This window comes from Equus przewalskii, chromosome 17 (assembly GCF_037783145.1).
Source record: "Equus przewalskii isolate Varuska chromosome 17, EquPr2, whole genome shotgun sequence".
NCBI classification, from domain to species: Eukaryota; Metazoa; Chordata; class Mammalia; order Perissodactyla; family Equidae; genus Equus; species Equus przewalskii.
Window position 1 is genome coordinate 72,306,343 of NC_091847.1, and position 24,156 is coordinate 72,330,498.

The 24,156-nt window shown below is 41.5% G+C and overlaps 2 protein-coding genes across 6 annotated transcripts in view; one reads left to right on the forward strand and one right to left on the reverse strand.

Annotated features, from left to right (window-relative positions):
• Positions 1-5,569, reverse strand: part of SF3B1 (splicing factor 3b subunit 1) — a 59,398-nt gene extending 53,829 nt beyond the window's left edge. For 3 of the 4 annotated variants that reach the window (XR_011528500.1, XR_011528502.1, XR_011528501.1), the window contains exon 1: positions 5,376-5,507. The gene's annotated coding sequence lies outside the window, so the exon portion shown is untranslated. Of the gene's footprint in view, positions 1-5,375 lie in introns of all 4 variants that reach the window. The other variant, XM_070580489.1, reaches the window with a different exon arrangement.
• COQ10B (coenzyme Q10B) lies at positions 5,404-22,178 on the forward strand. 2 transcript variants are annotated; one of them, XM_070580500.1, is made up of 5 exons: positions 5,404-5,680; positions 10,694-10,843; positions 15,186-15,378; positions 17,839-17,940; positions 21,144-22,178. In XM_070580500.1, the coding sequence occupies exons 2-5, from the start codon at positions 10,719-10,721 to the stop codon at positions 21,309-21,311; spliced, it is 588 nt and encodes a 195-aa protein (XP_070436601.1). In that variant the 5' UTR covers positions 5,404-5,680; positions 10,694-10,718; the 3' UTR covers positions 21,312-22,178. The 2 variants fall into 2 exon arrangements, with proteins under 2 accessions (XP_070436601.1, XP_008537135.1); XM_008538913.2 differs by having other exon boundaries at positions 5,674-5,952.
• The last annotated feature ends 1,978 nt before the right edge of the window (positions 22,179-24,156 follow it).

Consider the following 24,156-nt stretch of genomic DNA (forward strand, 5'->3'; position numbering starts at 1 on the left):
TGGGGCTTTGGGGAGGAAAAAAGGGAAAGAAAGGGAAAAGAAAAAACAGAAAAAATAAAAGGACAGGAAGAGGAGGATTGGCAACAGATGTTAGCTTGGGGTGATTCTTTCCCAGAAAAAAACGGAAAGCAAAAAACAAAGACGGGTTTCTGAATAAAATTTGCAGTGATACACTTAAAAAAAAAAACCCACAGAACTCCAATATTTCAGCTGCTTTATAGTCCAGGTCAAGGAGAAAGACACATAGAAGCAATTATAATACAAAGTGTTCGGAGTAGTTAGAGAGATGTTTGTGGTATTCTAGGAGGACTGTACAGAAATATCAAACCATGCTACCTATGTCTAATTCCTAGGGTGAGAGGACAGTGTAGTCAACAAACACCACCGTGTCTGTAGAGGATCTAGAAGCGGTTCTGTGGGGCTAGATGCCACAGTGGGTGGCAGGGAGTAGCAAAAGAGGAATTCCAGAATTACATAAGAGGCTGGTCACACAACCAGGAAGAATCTGCTTTCTTGATAAACTCTGAGTGCCCTGAACTAAAAACTTCTGGGTCTGGAAATCCAAGAAAAGCCTCTAAACTATGTTGTCATCCTTTCTGGCCCTCCCAGGGTAGTCAATCATCTTTTTTTCTCATGATCAAATTTCCAGTTTGAATCACTTGCTCAGATTTCTAATTTGGACTAACTCTAATTGAGTTGGGTTTTTTTAAGATTTTATTTTTCCTTTTTCTCCGCCAAGCGCCCCAGTACATAGTTGTATATTTTTTGTTGTGGGCCCTCCTAATTGTGGCATGTGGGATTCCGCCTCAGCATGGCCCGATGAGTGGTGCCATGTCCACGCCCAGGATCCAAACCAGCAAAACCCTGCGCCACCAAAGCGGAGCATGTGAACTTAACCACTCAGCCACGGGGCTGGCCCCTAATTGAGCTGTTTCAAAAAACAGTTGTAATATTTCAGTATTACAATGCTGCTGCTACATCTTTCAAGAAGTCATACAGCAGGGCTGGCTGGGTGGTGCAGCTGTTAAGTTCGCATGTTTCACTTTGGCGGCCCGGGGTTTGCCGGTTTGGATCCCGGGTGTGGACATGGCACCGCTTGGCAAGCTGTGGTAGGCGTCCCACATAGAAAGTAGAGGAAGATGGGCACGGATCTTAGCTCAGGGCCAGTCTTCCTCAGAAAAAAGAGGAAGATTGACAGCAGATGTTAGCCCAGGGCTCGTCTTCCTCAAAAAAGAAGTCATACAGCATAAAAGAGCATTCTGACTCTAAGTCAGAAAACAAGGGTTTACTGGCTGGCTGCACTGCTTGCTAGTTTGTGCAAGTAGCTTAACATTCCTAAACTTGTTTCCTAAGGTCTTAGTAAATGTGTGCTGAAGGACTGATTCAAACAGGCCTCAGATGCACCCATATCAACCAGTGTTTCCTCCTCAGAGAGTGAGTCCAAGCTCTGTGGGGTTTGGCAGTAGGGGGTGTGCTCCTCCACACTTCTTAGGCACTAGCACCAGCCAAGCAATGCCCTCGCCTCAGAGATCAGGGTCCAGCATTGCAGGACCCCTCCACCAAGTTTCTAAGTTCGAATAACCACAACTTCTTCCTTGTTCCCCCAGCCCAGAGCAGCGTTGCGGGGAAGAGACAGGCCTGCCAGCTATCCTTTGAAAGACCTGCTTACAAGGTTGGCCTTGGGCTGACATTTGGGAACTTGAATTTCAGGTGGGTTGCCACCATTCCCAGAACTGTCTCGCTGTGCCTAAACTGTGCAAGCAATGTAGGTTACGCTGAACATCAGCTTTCCTTGTGGAGTCTGGAATTTGGCTACGTGCCAGGTAGAGGGTGCCTATGTGATCAGCCCCCACAAACACCCTGGGCACTGAGTCTCTATGAGCTTCTCTGGTTGGCAACATTTCACACACACTGTCAGAACTTGTCAGAACAATGAAGCATGTCCTGTATGATTCCAAGACTTCACTGGGAAAGGACCCTTGGAAGGTTGCACTTGGTTCCCCCAGACATCCCACATGCTCCTTTTCCCTTAACCAATTTTGCTTTGTATTCTTTCACTGTAATAAATCATAACTATGAGCACAACTATATGTTGAGTCCTGTGAATCCTTGGCAAATCATCAAAACTACTGGTGGTCTTGGGTACGTGGGGTGGTACCTACTCCTTGTGGTTATTATTGCTTTCTTATCTCAGTATCCCATTTTTGTCACGATAGTTCTCCAATTCCTGTTTAAGAACATCCTTATATTTAATTTCCTGTTTAAAATGATTGGTGTACTTTTCCTGACTGGTCTCTGACTGACATGGCCACTCAGTAACGGCAAATTGTCTAGTTAATCCCCTTTGGTAGTCCAATTTTTATCAGAAACTAACATCTGTAATAGCACTGGCCTCTTGTAACTTAGTTCTTGATTCAGTCAAGGAAGGTGTTCTTTCAACCAAACATTTCACAAAGGTAATCCCTGTATGAAATCATTGAGCATGCTGGGAAGATTATTCTACTGATCTAAAAGCTGCCAGTAATGAGACTGTTAACTTTAAAAGCTTGCTTTATTTCAGGAAAAAAATATAAGTGATGTTCAGGTAAAGGTCTTGTTCTGTGGTTAAAATTCAGCCTGTATTTGTTTTGACTATAGGGTTGATTAAAAAAAGTATTAACACAAAGTCATAGCCATCTCTATTTACCTGAAGCCTTTCTGGTTTTGTTCAGTCTATATTTGGGGTTCTGATGTGAGCAAAAGGTCCAACAGTATGATTCTAAGTGGAAGTCAATCAGGAGGATTTCATTTGGAAAGATCACATGAAAGGCAGGAACTAAATATATTTATACATAGTTTTATTATGGAAGATTTCAAACATCCATAAAAATTAGATATAATACTATTATAAACTTCCCATGTACCCATAATTCAGTTCAATAATTATCAACAAATGATCAATTTTGTTTCGTCCACTCTATTCTTCCACTCCCAGTGGATTATTTTAAAGCAAATCAGACATATTTTACTTGTAAAATCTTCCGTATGAATCTCTACTGAAGTAGAGATTTCAGTTCAATTTCCCAGTCTTGTATATGTCTTTTTATATTTGGTTTGTTCAAAACAAAATCCAAATAAAGACTCTTGAATTTTGTAAACCTACAAGAGTTCTCCACTTCCTCCTTCTTTACTTGACATTTATTTGTTGAAGAAAATGGGTCATTTGTCCTGCAGAATTTCCCACTTTCTGTATTTGGCAGATGGTAGACCCTTGGTGTCATGTAATATGTTTTTCTATCCCCGGTGTAAACCGGCATATCTAAAAGCTTGACCAGATTCAGATACAATTATTTTGGCAAGAATGCCTAATTTGCAGTGTTGTGTCAAATATATTTTTGACAGTATAGTTGGTTTGCACTCTTAAGATACTGTTTCCCACAGGTCTCTGCTCTGCTGGGCTTTAATTTTACTACCCATCGTTTCATATTGTATAGACAGACGTTTTAACCCCCAGTTTATAGAAGCAGTGTCATCTACTGAAACTGAACCAGAGTTTATCACCCTTAAGCTTATGACATTTTCTTTTGAGAAGTCAAATGAGTACTATACACTGTCATGTTACAAAGATTCCTTTATTTTCCCTTAAAAATGTTTTTATTTGGAAACTATTCAATTGGGTGACTCAACTCAGTAGGTGTTTTCATATGTCTGAAGAGTTGAATAAGAAAATGGTGAATTTAATAAAAGAAGGCCTTATATTAAGTACATAAGTATGTCATGTATTGTACTGAAAAATATGTTTAACAAGCCTTTTAGTTAACAATACCAATAGTTTGAAATAGAATTTAGTAGGAGGTGGCAGTGTAATGCCTATATTTTGTAGACAACTGGTAAGCCCTGTAGTTTGGTTTTTTTTGATGAGGAAGATTGGCCCTGAGCTAGTATCTGTTGCCAATCTTCCACTATTTTGTATGTGGGACGCTACCACAACATGGCCTCGTGAGCGGTGTGTAGGTTCACACCCAGGATCCAAACCCACAAACCCTGGGCCACTGAAGCTAAGCACACGAACTTAACCACTATGCCACCTGGCTGGCCCCACCACTGTTTTTTTTGAGCAGGGGTAAAATATGATGAAAATGAGTTCTAAAGGAAGACCCTACTGAAAATATTGAAGATTTAAGGCAAGAAGAGCAGGGATTGTGTATCTGAAGGCAATCTGATATAGAATTGTTTGGATGCAGCTACAAATAACCTCAATCAACATGTACATCCTGTGTTATATATACAGAAAAGTGTTTGACAAAACTTGTAGCTGGTGATTTCAACTCATTCCACAAAGCATCCAGTAGGGGATGACTGCAACGAACAAAGCAAGAGTAGAAAATAATAATCACACATACACACAGCAGCTGGAAAATTTCTGTAAATATAAATCAGATCAAGTCACTCTTCTGCCCTCAACCTTGAATGACTTCCCCTTGCACTTAGAATACAATCCAAAGTTGGTCCCATTGCCTCCCAGGCACTATGATAAAGCCCTCACCACCTCTGACCTCGTTTCCTACCCCTCTCCTCCTCCCTCACTGTGATGCAAAGCCCTTGCTGTGCATAAAACAGGGCAAGACTGTTCCTGTCTGGGGCCTTTGCACTTGCTGTTCCCTCTACCTGAAGTCACTTTGCCCCCAAATATTCACATAGTTCACTTCCTCACTTCATTTAGGCCTCTGTTCAGTATCACTTCCTCAGAGGCCCACCTGACTACCCTATATAAAACAGCACCCCATCTTACCCCTCTCCACCACCTTATCCTGCTTTAGTTTTTTTCTACAGCTCATGATTATCTGACACCGTATTATATACTAATTGATTTTCCCACTAAAATACAAGCTTCATGACGGTAAAGACTTTTGTTCACCTACCCAGCATCTAAAACACCAGAAGTGCCCAATAAATATTTATTGACTACATTTAACCAACGATCTCATTTACTGCTCAAAACTGTATGCAGTAGGTAGCATGGCTACCCTCATTTTACAGTTTACAGGAAGCTATGCTGTACAAAGGTTAACAAACGGAGGGAAAGAACATCAGGACTTGATGACTGACTGCTTTCTAAAATGGGTCAATCAAAGCAAAGGCGTCGGCTTTGTAGGGAATAAGGGAAAGGCAAACCATCCGCGAACTCCAGTTAACAAGGTGGCCGGCCACGCAGGCCCAAGGCCTAGGGCACCGAGGCCCGTCCCCGGGGGCGTGACCCTGCGTGGCCCTCGCACCACGCCCAGGGCCAGCGCGGCAGGGCCCGTATCAGGCCGTCGTCACAGCAGGGCTCCGCGGCCAGACCGCGCAGCCGGGAGCGACGGCGGGGCGGCTCACCACCCACCCCGGAGAGTTACCTGGTTGACAACCAGGCCCTCGGGCTCCCTCCCGCCCCTGGGCGGGGCTCACGTGCCGGGCCTGGCAAGCGGAAGCAGCTCCCAAGAGCACGGCAGCCGTGGGCGAATCCGGGAAGAGCTCCGGCGCGGGAGGCGGGGCGGGCGGCGGAGAGTCTCACGCAAGGCGCCCGAGCGCGCGGCGGGAACTCGAAGGCGGCGGGGGAGAGGGGGAGCGTCCAGACGGCCCTGCGCCCCCTCTGATTGGCCCACAGGATGACGTAGGGAGTTTGCAGTTGGCCCTACGCCCGAGGGAGCTTGCGTCAGAGGTGAGCAATCGGGAAGGAGGGAGGGGCGTGTCGGGAGGCTCAGGGGGCCCGCCGATTGGCTGGAAGGCACGGGAGCCGGGCGGCCCGGCCGGGCCGGAGGAGGGCGGTGCCGTGGGCCCCATCCAGGAGGTGGCCGCCGGCTTCAGTGAGATGATCATGGCAGCTCGGACTGGTCAAAGGGCCCTGAGAAAGGTGGTGTCGGAATGCCGTCCGAAGACGGCGGCGGCAGCCGGAGCCCAGGCTCGGGCGCAGGGGCCGGCGCGGGATGTCAGGTAATAAACATCGCGGCGCCGCGACGAGGGTAGTTTTCTGCCTGGGCCTACTGAGTAGAGGGATCGGGGCGGGGGGCTGGGTTGGGGTGAGGGAAGCCGAACGGGATGCGTTTCCGCGTCGCTGGAGGTTCGGCATTTGAGGGATTGGGGCGCCCCGCATCACCCGGAGCGGAGGCTGGCCGGCCTGTCCCGAACGCCCCGTCTGTTTTCGCGGCTCTCTGCTCTCGCGAGAGGCGGGGAATCGTCGGCAAAGCGAGTTTGGAAGCAGCTGATAAAGGCGCTCTGCGAGCGGTGCCGTCGGGCTCTTCCGGTGTCTTCCCCTGCGGCCTGCTGCTGATGTCGGAGTTTCGCCCGCGGCGCGGGGCTGCCGGCTGCTGGGCGTGTGGGAGTTTGTGGCCTGGCGGTGGCCCCCTTCTGTCCTTCCAGCGTCCCAGGTGGCCAGCCGTGCCTTCCCAACTTCTGGTAGAGGTCTTTGCCCCCGCCCTTTGTGCTTTCAAAACTGAAGGCAGCCGAAGTGGGGCACTTGGATTTTTTCACACTGCACTGTAGCCAGAGGCCTCTAACCTTGAACGAGAATTGCTGGTTGGTTTCTGTTTGGTGGTTGGAGGTAGAGGCATGAAGGATTTCATACTTCCACCACTTAGTTTCCTGTTACTAATGATATTGTAATAAATTATGCTCGGAAGTTAAAGTTAGTGTTTAAAATGAATTCAGTTGTAAACAGTACGGGATGGAGGGAGAAAGCACAAATCTGATTGAGCCCCAGGACATTTGGATTCGATGAAGAATTTTTAAAATACCACCAACCCTGCCAGCTCCAAATCCTTTTAGAAAAATATTGGTTGAAACTGAAATAAAATCATCTCCTATCGTTTACTCCTGTTTTAGCAAATAATCTGAAAAAGTAGTTCCAAGCACAACACACCATACCTTAGATCTGCTTGTATTACTCTTACAAAATGTTGGCTTACCAATAAACAAAACTGTTACTTTTGAGCAAAAAACAAATACGATTGTTTTACTCATCAAATTAAGGCTTAAATTCTAAGATAAATGTTTACTGTTTATGATGATGAACAGGGAGGGAGTTGGTGAGTTCATTGCAAGGCTTAAGCATTAACTTAGATTCAGGGCTTATAACAGAGTATTTGAGATGTCATATTGTGACAAAAAAGCTGTCCTTCATCTGGTCTAGTTTTCATTTCATGGTTTAACCATGTGTATGACTGTGTGGCTCTTCATATTACTGTTGAAGACATATTCCTCTTTTTTTTTCTTTTTTGCTGAGGAAGATTCGCCCTGAGCTAACATCTGTTGCCAATCTTCCTCTTTTTGTATGTGAGCTGCCAGCACAGCATGGCCACTGACAGATGAGTAGTGTAGGTCCACACCCAGGAACCCAACCCAGGCTGCCACAGCAGAGCACACTGAACTTAACCACTAGGCCACCGGGGCTGGCCTCATATTATTCTTGATAGTGTGTGAAAATAGATGTGCTGTCCAAGGTATTGTAACCGTAGTATGCAAACTGATCAGGAAAACTATTAGCTTTCTTTAAACACAGGTATTTTTCCCTTATGATCATAATGAGATTGTGTAGGGTTTCTTTTTGGGAGTTTGGTGGGCAGTCTTACATGAACCTGGTACTAAATTCAACACCGTATACATACATATGTATACATACATAAGCTTCCTGGTCAACCAGGCATCCAGTTCACCTCTTCAGAAGCAAGGGTCTTATCTTTTTTTAACTAAAGGTTTATCTCAGAGATGCTACCTTTTCTGATACTGATTTATCATAAAATTGTTAACAATTGTGCATAGTATCTACCACATAATTGGCTTCCCATAATGAATAACAGCGTATCTATACAAAAAGTGAGAAAAATAGATAAAACTTTTATAACTGTTAAAGATATCTAAAGAATGTCTTTTTTTTTTAAGATTTCATTTTTCCTTTTTCTCCCAAAACCCCCCCCGGGTACAGAATTGTGTATTTTAAGTTGTGGGTCCTTCTAGTTGTGGCATGTGGGACGCTGCCTCAGCATGGCTTGATGAGCAGTGCCATGTCCACACCCAGGATTCGAACTGGTGAAACCCTGGGCCACTGAAGCAGAGCATGAGAACTTAACCGCCCTGGCCACGGGGCCGGCTCCCAAAGAATGTCTTAAAAGGGAAACAGATGATTAGGCATTGTGTACATCAGATTTGGTTTTTGTAATCAATGTGACTAACAGAGATCCTAAATTATTTTTTGTGGTTCTTTTTAAAGGAGGAAGCTAAATTAACTAATTATTTTATTTGCACTGTTCTGCTTCATTTAGCAGAGTAACTGTTACTCATTTTTATTGGTATATTCCCACTTTTAAGCAAACTCTGTAGGTTTACTTAAAAAAAAAATCACAATAGGCTTCTCCTAACATTCTCTCTGCCTTTAAAATAGGTTTCACATAACTAGTCATGTTTTTAAGGATTTTAGGGAACATGTAACAACGCTCTTATTCTCTATAGATGAATCTATCTAAAATATCTTTTGACTAAAAAGGAATATCATAGATATCTTTGAAATATGCTCTTACCTTCATTATAAAATCAAATACAACTTGTGATTTTACAGAAACCCTAGAATTCACAAAGCCATCTTGCTTTACCATATTTTCCCTGTTACTCATTTTTTGAAGTTGTTTTTTACAGCTGGATACATAAGAATCCTAAAATCTTAAAAGGGGCCAGTAAGTCCATCCATGCAGTTCATGTGTTTGATTCTTTTCCATTACATTTTAACCAATAGTCATGCAGCTTTTAGCATAACCATTTTCATTGACCTCTGTTTCATTGCCTCTGAAATAAGCTCATCCAATTTTTACAAACAGTTTTAATTGTTCAAAAGTTGTTTCTTGTGTTATGGAGCCCAAATTTGTCTCTAACTGGGCTTTTCTTTTACAATTTGGAGCCATATTCTCAGATAACATCCCTTATCTTCTGGCTGCATATTGTAAATTTCTTCATTGTTTGTCTGACTTGATTTTCTCTTCCTCCCCAGCCAGACTGTACAGTTTCAGTGTCCTTAAAGAAATTTTATTTCTGTATAAATCATGTTTTATATAAATTAAATATTATATATAATAACATAAGGAGATTTCACCGGGCCTCCACAATCCTCTTTTAAAAAGTGATTTGAAGACTTGATTTAATGAAATAGCCCTCTCTTAGTTGGAACTCTTCAACAGCTTCTCCTTGAGAATAAATTTTAAATTGCTTTTCCTGGCCAGTAGTCTCCAGGATGATCCAGCTCCAACCAGTTTCCCCAACATTATTTCTTGGTACTCTTCTCCTGGCTCGCTATACCCCTGCTTTTCTGTTAGTCTGTTTAGTGTCTGGATATTGCCAAGCTCATTCCCTACTACCTGAAATGCCCCGGTCTACCTCTCCTCCCAAATATGTAGGCACACGTGTGTGTGAGATTACATATATAAGCACACACACTTGTTATGTACATACATACCTATTTCTCTCTTTGCGTGGCTGAATCCTCTTATCCATTATGTCTCAGCTGAAATATAACCTCAGAGGACTTCCTAGACCACCCTATGTAAAGGAGGTCCTAATCACATGTCCCCACTCCCATTTCTTTTTAGCACTTTTTTCTGAATCCTCAGCTAGAATGTAATCTTTGTAAGGTTCGTGTTTGTTTTATTCATGAATGCATTTATTCATGTATTATTAAAATGAATAAATGTATTCATTTATATCCTTCCTGCCTAGTACACAATAGAAGCTCAATAAGGATGTGAACTAATGTGTGAATCATAGTATAAAATAGTTATGTGATAGTTTTATTAGGGAAGGGCTAAAAATAGTTAGATGAGCAAGAGTACATTGGCATCTGTGTTTAGAAGTACTGCCAAACAATTAACCTTCAAATTACCTTGACATATGTTTTTACATATATGCATTGCAGTGGAAATTGGAAGGTAAAATAGAACAGAGCAACAGTTCTGACAGGGCCGTCAGATCTCTAGACCAAGAGTGAGACCTAGTTTCAAGTCTCATAGAGTAGATTAAGAATTAAGGAACCTCAGGGCTGGCCCAGTGGCATAATGATTGGGTTTGCGTGCTCTGCTTCGGTGGCCCAGGGTTGGCAGATCCTGATCCCGGGCATGGACCTAGCACTGCTTGTCAAGCCACCCTGTGGTGGCATCGCACATAAAATAGAGGAAGATTGGCATAGACGTTAGCTCAGCGACAGTCTTCCTCAAGCAAAAGGAGGAAGATTGGCAACAGATGTTAGCTCAGGGCCACTCTTCCTTACAAAAAAATTAAAAATAAAAATAAGTAAAAATTCAAAAAATGTATTGTTGAAATAAAAGAAATTAAGGAATCTCTGTGGATTCAGCTGCAAAAAACCGGGGTAGATGAGATTTTAGTTGAAAAATAAATGATAAATATTCAAGCAAGCATATGGCAGGAATATGTTGTAACACATGACTGCAGACTGAAAGCCAACTTTCTGGGAAAGAGACCTTTTGTGCTGGAAGCTTCTAAGCCTAACTGTAAACTGTTATTTTTAGTTTTCTTTATGGTGCTTAAGCAGCTTATTTTTCTCTGTATCTGTGCCTGTGTGTGTGTGTATTTTTTCCAGGAATGTTCTAAAGTGTGCCAGTTATTTTACAATCTCTATAATTTATGTTTCCTCTTAATTTTCAGTGTCACTCTAAATCAGGTGATTTTTGTCTTTTAGATATTTAGCGTCCTGTGGTATACTGATGAGCAGAACTCCTCCACTTCATGCCTCGGTGTTGCCTAAGGAGATGTATGCAAGAACTTTCTTCAGAATTGCTGCACCATTAATAAACAAAAGAAAAGAATATTCAGAGAGGAGAATTATAGGGTTTGTATATAATAATAGTTCTACTAAAAGAGCACATTCGTAATTTTCTATAGAGCATTATGACTCTTTTTTTCCTGGATTTTCTTCTTAATGACTCAGCTCTGGTTTTTCTAGGTTGGCCTTTCCATACATAGCCCTTGCTGTTTCATAAATATTTGTTGAATGAATATAATTACATGGTAACTTTACAGGATAGATTTGAACCTTGACACGTAAAGGAGATAACTCAACTGTTTATGACCTGCATTTTTATACACTGTTCTTTTCTATAGTGGCAACATTATTGAGATGTTGGGCCAAACATGTTTATATAGCTCCCTCACATGCACACATACATAAAGTACATAAAGACATGCTAACATCCTACCATCAGGAACAGAGCTTGGCAAACTTTTTTCTGTAAAGGGCCAGATAGTAAATATGTTAGGTTTTGTGGACCATACTGTCTCTGTTGGAACTACTCAGCTGTGTCTTTGAAGGCCAAAAGTAACCATAGACAATATGTAATAAACAAACAAGGGTGGCTTTGTTCTAATAAAACTTTATTTACAAAACCAGGCAGTGGGCCAGGTTTGGCCACTGATTAAGGGGTATTTAGAGCAGAGGATAGAGACTCTGCAGTTCTGCTAAAACAGAAATACAGCATCCCTTCATATAGGAATTTGTACAAGGGGATCTTACATCCCAACAGGCCATTAAGTATTACATGAATTCTTGTAAAAGTGCGTTTAATTAATTTTGTCCTGTTGCTTTTCCCCTTCTGATTTTTCTGTAGTAAAGGACTTTTGGCAGATTCATAGCTTTTGTCACTAAAGTTACCTTTATTACTGGCTAGTCACTGTATTAGTTAAGGTAATGCTAGCAGGTATACAGATAAAGCCCAAAAGTTCATTTCTTTCTCATCTAAAATTCAAGGGGGCCTTCCAGACCCTTAAGGAGCAATTCTCCCAAGTAGGGAATCAGGAACCTAGGCTCCATCCATGTTGTGACTTTTGTAATTCTTTAGTCTTCAGAGTCTCTTAAAAAGATACTCCTGCTTCTTAACCACATTGGTCTGGAAGTGACACACAGTGCTTACTCTCAGATGTTGTTGGCAAGAAGTAGTCATGTGACCACCATCTAAATGCAGGAGGGGGACTGAGAATTGTAGCCCCCTGATGGGCAATTACTTCCCAGCAACAGCGCCATGTCAAGCGAGCCTAAGTACTTGGTTAGGTAGACATCTTTGCCACAGCTGGCATCTGCTAAAATGAGATAAGGCAATGAAAAGATAAGAGGTGAAATAGTGAATTGATCTGCTTTGCTTTTGAATTGCTGCTACTATCTTATACTGTTTACCTGCCATTTGACAGGCACTGCTACCCATCATATTTGTTGTTTCATTTAATTCTCACAACAGCCATGTGGACTAGATGTTCTTATTCCCATTTTAGAGATGAGGAAACTGAGACTCAGAAAGATAATGTACATTGTCTCGTGACTCCAAAGCTTATTTTCCCCACCGTAATTACTTATTCTTACTTGCTGCTTTATTCTTTCTCATGCTAAAATTCTTTGTATTAGAAATTGGCCTAATCTAACGCTCTTCATCTTATCTTTTTTCCCCCATATTTGGCATAAACACATAACAGCTACTACCATTTATTAAGTGCATATTAAGCATTGTGCACTATGCTGAAACTTTTTTTTTTTAAGATTTTATTTTTCCTTCTTCTCCCCAAAGCCCCCGGGTACATAGTTGTCTATTTTTAGATTTGGGTCCTTCTAGTTGTGGCATGTGGGATGCCTTTTCAGCATGGCTTGATGAGCGGTGCCCAGGATCTGAACCAGCGAAACCCTGGGCCGCTGAAGCGGATGGCGCAAACTTAACCACTGGGCCATGGGGCCGGCCCCTGAAACTTTCATTTAACCCTCAAAAGAACCCTGTAGAGGTATTTTTCAAATACGGTTGAAGAAAATGGAGTTGAGAGGTTACTGTGTTTTAGAGTTGATGTTTGAACAGTCCTTTCTGACGAAGTCTGTCCCCTTGCCCGCTATGCTGTACTGCTTTCTTAGTCGTTGTAAACTGCTTTCAGGGTAATCAGCTTCCAGGCTACTAGGTTTTATACTTTTCCATGGGACTTATTTTAGCATTTATTTCAAAGTGTCTGAAAACCTGGGGATGGGAGCTCCTCCACCCCAACCCCAGCTGTAGGTCTCATTTCACGATCATGAAGATTACTTTAAACATGTAAAGACTCATTCTGTCATATTCCAAAGATACCCTTTTGTAATTAGGTTGTGAGTGTGATTGTTTAAATTACTGTAGCATTTTAAGGCGAATTGCGTTTTAACGGTGTTGAATCTTTATAACCAAACATAACGTGTGTCTGACTCGTTATTCAGTGGTTTTTTACATGTATCCATAGAGTGTTGTTGTTGTTTGTTTGTTTTTTCATTTAAACTCTAAAGTGTTTTTCTTCACTTTATTTCTAGGTATTTTGTGTTTCTATGCTTCTTGTTAGTATAGGAAAGATACTAATTTTTATATATTTTGTAACAAGCTACCTTACTGAATTCTGAATTGATTCTCTTTGGAATTGATAGTTATATCACTTGGTGATTGATAATTTTGCCTAATTCTCAGCCACACAGATGCCTCATATTTCATGCTCTGATTTAATTACTTTGATACTTTCAGAACAATGTTATATAACAATGATGATAGTCAGCATTTTGTCTTATTTTAACTCTAATAGGAATTTTTCTGGTATTTGACCATTTATGGAGGGAATGATAGAGTTTTTCTTCTTTTGGCTAGTCAGTGTGGTTATAATAATATCATTCTTAGTGTTAAACCTCCCATACATCCTTAAGTGAGTTGTTTTTGATTGTTGTTGTTTTTTTTTTTTAAGGATTTTATTTTTCCTTTTTCTCCCAAAGCCCGCCGGTACATAGATGTTTATTTTCTTTTAGTTGTGGGTCCTTCCAGTTGTGGCATGTGGGATGCCGCCTCAGCATGGACTGTTGAGCGGTGCCATGTCCACGCCCAGGGTTTGAACCGGCGAAACCCTGGGCCGCCGAAGCAGAGCGCTCAAACTTAACCACCCGGCCACGGGGCCGGCCCCTGATTGTTGTATTTTTGATGCATTGCTGGATTACATGTGTCGGTGTTAGGATTTTGCCTCAGTGCTCACAAGTCATGTTGGCCTATTGATTTTGTTTTGTACGTTCTTTGTCAGGTTTGGGTTGCCAGAATGTTATGCTGGCTCATAAAAAGAATGAAGTTTCCTTTCTTTGTGTTCTAGAATAGTTTCTTTTCGATTTTTTTAATTACAAAAATATTACGTGATTGTTTAAAAATCTAACAGTAGAGATGTATATATACTATTAGTCTGACTTTACTCCCTCTTTTTCCTGAGTTAACAACTGTTAATTGTTTAATCTGTGTCCTAGGACTTTTTAAATGTATTTTTATTACAGACATCCTATTAACTTAATTACTTTCAGGAAAAAATAAATACCAAATGTTTAAAATTTAGGAAATATGGTATATTCTTATAATTTTCATTAAATAGATAATAGAATCGTACATATCCTGTCTGCTTTGTAGTGTGCTTTTTTTCATGTAGTATACTGTAAACCTCTTTGCTCTAAAGTATATGTTTGATCTTAATTCTTTTAAATAACTGATACCAAGTTCCACAATATGGATATATCATAATTTACTGATCATTTATTATATTAAGCATTTATTAACATCTATCAACTGATAAACATTTAGGTTGCTTCCAGTTTTTCTTCTCTCAAACTCTCAGTTTTTATATTATTATTATTTTTTTGAAGAAGAGGATGATTAGCCCTGAGCTAACTACTACCAATCCTCCTCTTTTTGCTGAGGAAAACTGGCCCTGAGCTAACATCCATACCCATCTTCCTCTGCTTTATACATGGGACGCCTACCACAGCATGGCTTTTGCCAAGCAGTGCCATGTCTGCACTTGGGATCCAAACCAGCGAACCCCGGGCTGCCGAGAAGCGGAACGTGCAAACTTAACTGCTCCGCCACCGGGCCGGCCCCTCAAACTCTCGGTTTTTAAATGCTGGCCACTAGTTAAAATTTTAAAATAAGATCTGCAAGCCAGATCCAGGCTGTGGTCTGCCAAGTTACGACCTCTACTGTATAGTGTATTTAGCTCCCTTTTGTTTTCTGTGTTGCTTTGAAGTCATTCCAGAGTGTGGCTCAGCATGTGTGCCAAATGATCTATTGCTTCATACACAATAAATTTTATTCATATTCAGTTTGAAGTATACATATACCACGTAACTGGATGCAGTTAACACCTTTCTCTTTTTTTTAAAGATACTCTATGCAGGAAATGTATGATGTAGTATCAGGAATGGAGGATTACAAGCATTTTGTTCCTTGGTGCAAAAAATCAGATGTGATATCAAAGAGATCTGGATACTGCAAAACACGGTTAGAAATTGGGTTTCCACCTGTGTTGGAGCGCTATACATCAGTAGTAACCTTGGTTAAACCACATTTGGTAAAGGTAATAGTTTTATTTTTTGTTGATTTTAAATATTCCCCAAATATTGATCCTATCCAGTGGGTTAAAGTATAATAGCTTGAAAAGATTTCCCTGAACTAATAGGAGGAGGGAAAAAACCAAACCATTTATTATATCTCCTTTATTTTATACAATATTAGCATTATTCTTTCCAAGTAGAAATTTGACTAGAATATGGCAATAAGAAGTTCTTTCTTTTTTCCTTCTGTTGAGGACTCCTGACCCACAGGAAAGACTGGGCCACACAAGTGAGAAGTTTTGTAATTCAGTGTTTGCACTAGTTTTTCTGAAGTTATGGAAGGGAAAATGGTGAGAGGATATGAAGAAAGGTAGAAAAGATGTAAATGTGGAGAACATAAACATTTCTGAGGGCATCCTGCCGTGTTCTAGGTACTGAAATGCCAGGTACTGTTACATGCACTGTGTGAATCATCTTACCCTTGTCAGAGGAGGGTATGCGTATAGAAAAGTACTCAGACTTAGACACATAAAAAGGCAGAATTCCATAGAGTAATACCCATTTCTTTTGAATTCCTAGAGTGTGATGACTAAAGACTCTAAAAGCTGAGTTATGTTTTGTGCCCACGGGATTTAGTGGTGATGTCATTTCTTGGTTATTGGCCAGAGCTAAATGCCTTTGTCAGCTCTTTGTCAGGCGTTCAAGGACATGCAGCTCCCATACCAGAAGAGTGCACTGTCCGCTGAAGCTAAGACCTTGAAGTCCACCCTAGTCTCTGTCTCGAAACTTGAATTCTGCTTAAAAGGCTCCACCCCACTCTGGGACTTTGCCTTTCTAATGAATGTTTTCACCATGGTTTTGGAGTTTTTACCTCCTGCACTGCACTGCCTCTCTTAGACCAGCTAACATTTATTGAGTTCTTTGTGGTGCTTCATGTAAATTACTCACTTAATCTCGCAACAGGCCCTTGAGATTCAAATGTTATTACTCTCCATGTCATTGTTGAGCAAACTAAGGCTTAGAAGAGTTAGATAACTTGCCCAAGGTTACACAACCAAGGTTCTAGCTCAGTCTATCTGACCCCTAGGAATATCTCTATAATCTTAAAATGTCTTTTATTCCCTCACCTCAATCTCTTAGGATTCAAACTCTTATAACTTAAATTTTAATATATTATGCTGTGTCTAACTAAAAGAATTCTTTAAAAAATCTAATTTTCTCCCCCTGGCTTCTTAACACATACAGGATACAGTCAGCTGCTTTATCACTGCTCACAGGCTCATGCAACCTCCCTCGCCCCTCACCCCCAACACCACACTTAATGTTCAAGCAATACTATACGTCCTTTTTTTTTTCGATTGACACCTGAGCTAACATCTGTTGCCAATCTTTTTTTTTCCCCTCCTTCTCCGCAAAGCCGCTCAGTACATAGTTGTATATTCTAGTTGTAGGACCTAATACCATACGTCTTAAAGTCATTTGTTGGCCCCAGGATATACCAGCAGAACTGAAAACTTAAGCCTTCATTGAGGAGTATAGACTTTGAAATAGCAATTTGGAAAATGGTGTGCTGCTGAGGGAAGGTGATATGTATTCTTGAGGTCAGTTGTCTACTAGGATAATAAGGCCCAGGTGGCATCTTAGGTTAGTAAATAAAGAAGCTGTACTTCATTCAAGGTATAATCAGTCCTAACAATGGACTAGTGACTATATTCTGGCCACCATTTTTCACACTGCAGGAGGCAACTCTTTAGTGGGTCTCAGTCAGCATCTTTTTTAATGATGTAGAAAGGGAAATATCAAGATATACTGCACATAGTATTGCTAAATCCTGTGTTTCATCGAGTATACACACATAAAGTATGAACACTGCAGAGATTAGAGGTCAGCAAGCAATGGGTTGGGGACAAGGGTCAGGGCCAGACTTTCAGGAAAGCTGGAACCGTAGAGGCCTCTGGAAATGAAGAGTAGCAAGTGAAGGAAAGACTAAATATGATTGACAAGAGAAAAATCTTCGGGTAGGAAAGAAGAATTATAGCATCGTGCTAGGGATCTGTGCCAGATACCTTATAAATGTTTTAGCCAGCTCTTACTGATAGTTTAAATAGGTATTATACTCACTTTACAGATCAAGGAAATATGGTACAGGGAGTTAACTTGTTCAGCATCACTTATAAGTGGCAGAGCTGGAAATAAACTTCCAGAAAATCACACCCTGTTTTGCTGCATGAGGAGAGAATTCTGAGTAGCCCAGTGGGTGACAGTGTAAGAGAGAACTGGCAGTCCTGGGAGCCCAGCAGAAGAGAAAAGGGCTTGTACTGGCGAGAGGTCGCTTCCTGGTACTAAGCCAAAAATGGGATATCTTTATCACCTGTGGTCTGACCTGTTAAAGTGTTTACTTTTCGAAGAAATCATCCTCAGTCATAGATTCTGGACAGTCCCAACGGGCCTTCACTGTGGTTTTATGTTTCATTTTGTTCTAGGCATCGTGTACCGATGGGAGGCTCTTTAATCATCTGGAGAGTGTTTGGCGTTTTAGCCCAGGTCTTCCTGGCTACCCCAGAACTTGTACCTTGGATTTTTCAGTAAGTCTCTCATAAAGCCTTTGATTTCTTCCAAATATCAAGTGAAGTTGGGAAAGAAGGAATAATCTATTTATTAGAACCCAGATGCCATAACTAATAATCTTAGGTGCATAGCAATTACTGAAAGACGCTTTTAAAAAATCTCAAATTTCTAAGTATTGGACTTTTTCTGTACTGACTTTATAAGAAGGAATGCTAATGAACCTTACCCTTTTTCTGTTTTTTGAAACCTTGAATAGTTGTTCCTTCTCTATTTTCTTTTTTTAAAATTTTTTTTAATATTTTTATTTTTTTCCTTTTTCTCCCCAAAGCCCCCTGGTACATAGTTGTGTATTCTTAGTTGTGGGTCCTTCCAGTTGTAGCATGTGGGACGCCACCTCAGCGTGGCTTGATGGAGCAGTACCATGTCCGCGCCCAGGATTTGAACCGACGAAACACTGGGCCGCCTGCAGTGGAGCACGCGAACTTAACCACTCAGCCATGGGGCCGCCCCCCTTCTCTATTTTCCAATCTTTACAAGTCCATAAATAAGACACGTGCTGTGACTTTCTACCAGCTTAATAACAGTTTAACACCAAGTGAAATCTGCACATTGATCTGTACTTTATGAGGCAGAAATAAAGTGCAAAGGGGAAAAATATGTTTTTAGAATCTTGGGACTAGGGGCCGGCTCCGTGGCCGAGTGGTTAAGTTCTCGCGCTCCGCTATGGCGGCCCAGGGTTCGGATCCTGGGCGCAGACGTGGCACTGCTCGTCAGGCCACGTTGAGGCGGCGTCCCGCATCCCACAACTGGAAGGACCTGCAACTAAGATATACAACTGTGTACCGGGGGGTTTGGGGAGATAAAGCAGAAAAGAAAAAAAGATTGGCAACAGTTGTTAGCCCAGGTGCCAATCTTTAAAAAAAAAAAGAATCTGGGGACTATGGTATTTTCTTATTCGCATCACCTCGTTATAAAAAACTTAAAGCCACTTGTGGCTTTTTCTTTGCCAACAGATAATATACGAATTATTTCTGTATTTGCAACTCAAGCATTACATTTTAAGAAATGGTCATAATTTTGATTATTACTGTATGCTGTTTTCATCTCTTGAGTTGCTTTCATTAAATAATTAGTGGACATTGGAGCCGGCCCCATGGTGTACTGGTTAAGTTCATCGTGCGCTTCGCTTCAGCAGCCTGTGGTTCGAAGGTTCAGATCTCGGGCACAGACCTAGCACCGCTCATCACTGTGGCAGCATCCCACATAAAGTAGAGGAAGATGGGCACAGATGTTAGCTCAGCAACGATCTCCCTCAAGCAAAACGAGGAAGATTGCCACAGATGTTAGCTCAGCGACAATCTTCCTCACCAAAAATAATAAGATAAAATTAGTGGACATTAATGGGACAAATGGGGAAATTTGAATAAGGCTTGTGTAGATTAGATAATAGCATTACTACCTAGTAGTATTAACTCCCTCTGTTAATTTCCTGATTTTAATAATTGTGCTGTGGTTATATAAGATATTAAAATAGGGCAATCTGGGTGATGAGTGTATGAGAAATCTTTGTACTGTTTTTGCAACTTTTTTTTTTTTCTTTTTTGAGGAAGACTTGCCCTGAGCTAACATCTGCCAGTCCTCCTCATTTTTGCTGAGGAAGCCTGGTCCTGAGCTAACATCCGTGCCCACCTTCCTCTACTTTATATGTGGGATGCCTACCACAGCATGGCATGCCAAGCAGTGCCATGTCCGCACCCGGGATCCCAACCAGCGAACCCTGGGCTGTTGAGAAGTGGAACGTGCAAACTTAACTGCTGCGCCACCGGGTTGGCCCCTCAACTTTTTAAAAAATCTGAAATATTTCAAAATGAAAAATTAAAAGTTTTAAAAGTTAGTGATTATTTGGTCCTTAAAATACTATTTCTCAAACCATTTGCCTTGAATTCTATCTTGAGGGGATACAAATAAAGTTCTAAATCACTGTCTCCTGTAAGGTTAAACCGCCTACCCCTCTGTTTTGTGGATCAATATCATCTTCCTACTGTTACTTCTCATGGGAATACCTGTCAGAAGGATCACTTCCTTTATTTCATTTTGGGAGGTAGAGTAGATCTAAAAGGGCACATTAATAAGAAGCCAGAATGATAAAAGTGGTATTCATCAAAGCTTTTTTCTAGTTTTGTTTTTTTTTTAAGATTGGCACCTGAGCTAACATCTGTTGCCAATCTTATTTTTATTATTTTTTCTTCTTCTCCCCGAAGCCCCCAGTACATAGTTGTATATTCTGGTTCTGGGTCCTTCTGGTTGTGCTATATGGAACGCCGCCTCAGCATGGCCTGATGAGTGGTGCCATGTGCATGCCCAGGATCCAAACCAGGGAAACCCTGGGCCGCCGAATCGGAGTGTGCAAACTTAACCACTCGGCCACAGGATTGGCCCCTCCAGTTTTCTTTAACTTAATAAAAGCAGACTCTTTGCCTTGAAATGAGACTCACTGGCCTGGCTTCCTTAAGTTCGTTGTCCCTGTAAAGGGTTGTGCTCACTGCAGTTAATAAGACTCTCTCTTCTGAGGGATGTTAAAAATCTCAGCTGGGGGGCTGGCCCCGTGGCCAAGTGGTTAAGTTCGCGCGCTCCGCTGCAGGCGGCCCAGTGTTTCGTTAGTTCGAATCCTGGGCGCGGACATGGCACTGCTCATCAGACCACGCTGAGGCAGCGTCCCACATGCCACAACTAGAAGAACCCACAACGAAGAATACACAACTATGTACCGGGGGGCTTTGGGGAGAAAAAGGAAAAAATAAAATCTTTAAAAAAAAAAAAAAAATCTCAGCTGGGGGGGCTGGCCCCGTGGCACAGTGGTTAAGTTCGCATGTTCCACTTCTCAACGGCCCAGGGTTCGCCAGTTCGGATCCCGGGTGCAGACATGGCACCACTTGTCAAGCCATACTGTGGTAGGTGTCCCACATATAAAGTAGAGGAAGATGGACACGGATCTTAGCTCAGGGCCAGTCTTCCTCAGCAAAAAGAGGAGGATTGGCAAAACATGTTAGTTCAGGGCTAATCTTCCTCAAAAAAAAAAATCTCAGCTGGATATACCTACACAGCTCTGCCTTAGATACTGAGCCAAGGGGCCCATTTCACAGTGTGAGCACCACTACCCTAAGTAGAGATTTAGTAAAAGAAAGATCTTCCTAAAATAATTATTAACATTTTCCTACAGATTTCTTTTGAATTTCGCTCACTTCTACATTCTCAGCTTGCCACGTTGTTTTTCGATGAAGTCGTAAAGCAGATGGTAACTGCCTTTGAAAGAAGAGCTTGTAAGCTGTATGGTCCAGAAACAAATATACCTCGGGAATTAATGCTTCATGAAGTTCATCACACATAAAGAGAAAAAGAACTGGTCACCTGCTTGTAACTTTAGTTTATTCACTTTTAGGAAGTACTTTCTTCATTTGCTTTCAGAAGTCAGAAAGCATTTGTTAAACCCAGCTTTGATTATAAACCTGCACCGTGGAACATTTGCACTTGGAATATGGAACCACATGTACATAGAATTCAATCAAGTGTAATTCAAAGCAATATGTATATTAGCGTATTTACAGTAATGGGATCACTATTGCTAGAATAGTGACATCACTCTTCTGAGCAGAAATTGAAACTGTCAGTTTAAACCTTTTAATTATCACCTTACCTGAAAGGTTAGTTGAGATACTCACATAGTATGTATTATATTAACCATATCACATTTAAGTTATTAAGTTCAGACTATTTATAACTTATTGTCATAGGGCCTGCCTCATGGCTTAGGGTATTTGAGTAATCATCAGATATTTAAAGTAGAAACTTTGACTTAAAAATACTGTTAATGAAGGTTCCCTGGCACCTTTCTTATTTTTAAATTGTTCTTACGAGTAGCAGTAGAGAATTCAGTGCTTTGGGGAGGTTAGCTCTCGGATGAAGTGAGTAGTTTTTTTGGTGAGTGGTCCAGAACTTTAAGCTACTTTTCTCACAATTTGCAACTCTCTCACAGGTGCTTTGACTGCTCTTTGAATAATGGTCATTGTGTGTCAGATTTTTCTGTAACAGTGGGCAGCAGATGAAGATAAGTCAGTTGATGTGTCCCCAGCACCATGCATCCCTATTTTCTATTTATTATGTGTCTTCACTTTCAATAATATATTTCAGACTGATATTTTTATAAACAAATCAATGTAAGGGCTGAAGTTGTAACTTAATAAAGTTAATTTGTTTATTTTTTTGTACAGTTATTTTGCTTATTGAAATCCTATATTGTTTCAGTGTGTATTTACATAGACACAGTAAAAGTTAATTATAGCATTTTATGTCTTAAAACACTTTCACAGAAACAAATCCGGGCAGAATTCAGTCTTCTTTAGTCGACACTGACCTCCTTCCCTCCATTCACACCACACCCAGCAACCTCTTGCATTGCCCTTTCGAACACAGTGCTATTCACTTTGTTTCCTCAGATCAACAAGGAGCTTCAATAATTACTGCTACATAAAGGCGTGTTTACATCATTTTGTTCAATAAATGTGTTTTGAGTACCTGCTCTCTGCCAGGACTCATACAGTCTACTCACATGGAGCTTGCCTTTGGCTTCACACAGGTAAAGCACTGTCTTCCCACTTACAGATGAGGTATCTTCCCAGAGCATAGATAGTTTGTGTATAATTATATACCTTTTAAATAACAAAGCTTTTAAAATATGGCAAAGATAAAACCCAGATACTTTCATTTTTCCCTGTACAGTACTACTCATTTGATGGAAAATAAGAACCTATGCTTTAGCGCTATGCTTACAAATGCCATGGGAAGACTCTTAGGTTAGAATCTCACCTAGTGGTGGGAATGTAACTGGGCTGGTATTATGATAGTGTGTAGATGGCATCTTGGTGAGGGAGCCTAGGAATACCCAAATACTGCCGTAGTCTAGCCATCCCTTTGACCCAGGAGGTTCCCTAAGTGTGGTGAGAACCCAGGTCACAATAAGTGATAGAGACAAGATACAAACCCAGGCATTGTGGCCCCAGTATCTCTGCTGTTGCTTTATCTAGTACGTCAGTGTGGAAGCCAAGACCTGTGGACTGACTTGGCGTCTGTGTTCTCCATATTGTAAAAGGGAAAACACCACCACCTTTAGGAACGTTTCTTGAAGTGGCATCTGGTCAGTGGAATCTGAGGGGAAGCCCGATGGGATGGGGCTGCTAGGTAAGATTTTTCTCTCTGTGGAAAGAAATTTGGAAGAGAAACTTCTCTTCCTTGGTTTTTGCCTGATTGCATGAGGGCATGAAGTTTGCAGCTACATCTGCCGTCTTTTCACCAAGAGGGAAGAGGCGAGATAATTCCAGAGAAGTCGACTCAAAAGTCTAACATCATCCAAAGTTGAATGAACAACCTTGTAGTTGTCCACTTTGCGCTTCTGGTTACATGAGGTGACTGGCCTCTGGTGTTTCTCGCTTGAAGTCAGGGATTCAGTTACTTGCAGCGGCTGTATCCTGCTCCAGTCTGAACCGGTCGCTCTCTAGGCTGTTGTGCAACTGTAATCCTAGGGCTCCCCTGCAGTCATCCTGAATCTTTGGACTTCCTTTTTGATTTACTCTCAAAATGTTGAGGAAATCTGGTGGCTTCCTGAGAAAGAGCAGATGGGAGCTACATTTTTAGAATCCCTGAATGTCTGAATATGTCACCGTTTTATACTCCCTCTGGATTGAGTATACATCTCCACGTTAGAGATGATTTCCCGGGGCTAGCCTGGTGGTGTAGTGATTAAGTTTGTGCTCTACTTCAGCAGCCCAGTGTTCACCGGTTCCAAACGCAGGTGTGGACCTAGCGCCACTTGTCAAGCCACGCTGTGGCAGCATCCCACATAAAGTAGAGGAAGCCTGGCACAGAAGTTAGCTCAGCGACAATCTTCCTCAAGCAAAAAGAGGAAGATTGGCAACAGATGTTAGCTCAAGGCCAATCTTCCTCACACACAGAAATAATAATAATAATTTCCCCACAAAATTTGAAGCTCTGACTTGTAACGGCATCCAGAGCTGCTCTCAAGAGGTCTGTGGCCATTCTTATTCCCAGTCCTTTGTATAGCGTTCACTCTCTTTGTCTCTGGAAGCTTTTAAAATCTACCCTTTGCCCTGGGTAGTCTGAAATTGCATGCTGATCTGCCCTGTTGCCCTGTATTAGTTAATTGTGCTGGGGCACTTTGT

What these genes read in the sequence shown, in the direction of transcription:
- COQ10B (XM_008538913.2), top strand. Translation starts at nt 5,831, where the DNA reads ATGATCATGGCAGCTCGGACTGGTCAAAGGGCCCTGAGAAAGGTGGTG. An exon ending in GGGCCGGCGCGGGATGTCAG is followed by an intron (nt 5,953 to 10,693) that starts GTAATAAACATC and finishes TTTGTCTTTTAG; the next exon opens with ATATTTAGCGTCCTGTGGTA. An exon ending in TCAGAGAGGAGAATTATAGG is followed by an intron (nt 10,844 to 15,185) that starts GTTTGTATATAA and finishes TTTTTTTTAAAG; the next exon opens with ATACTCTATGCAGGAAATGT.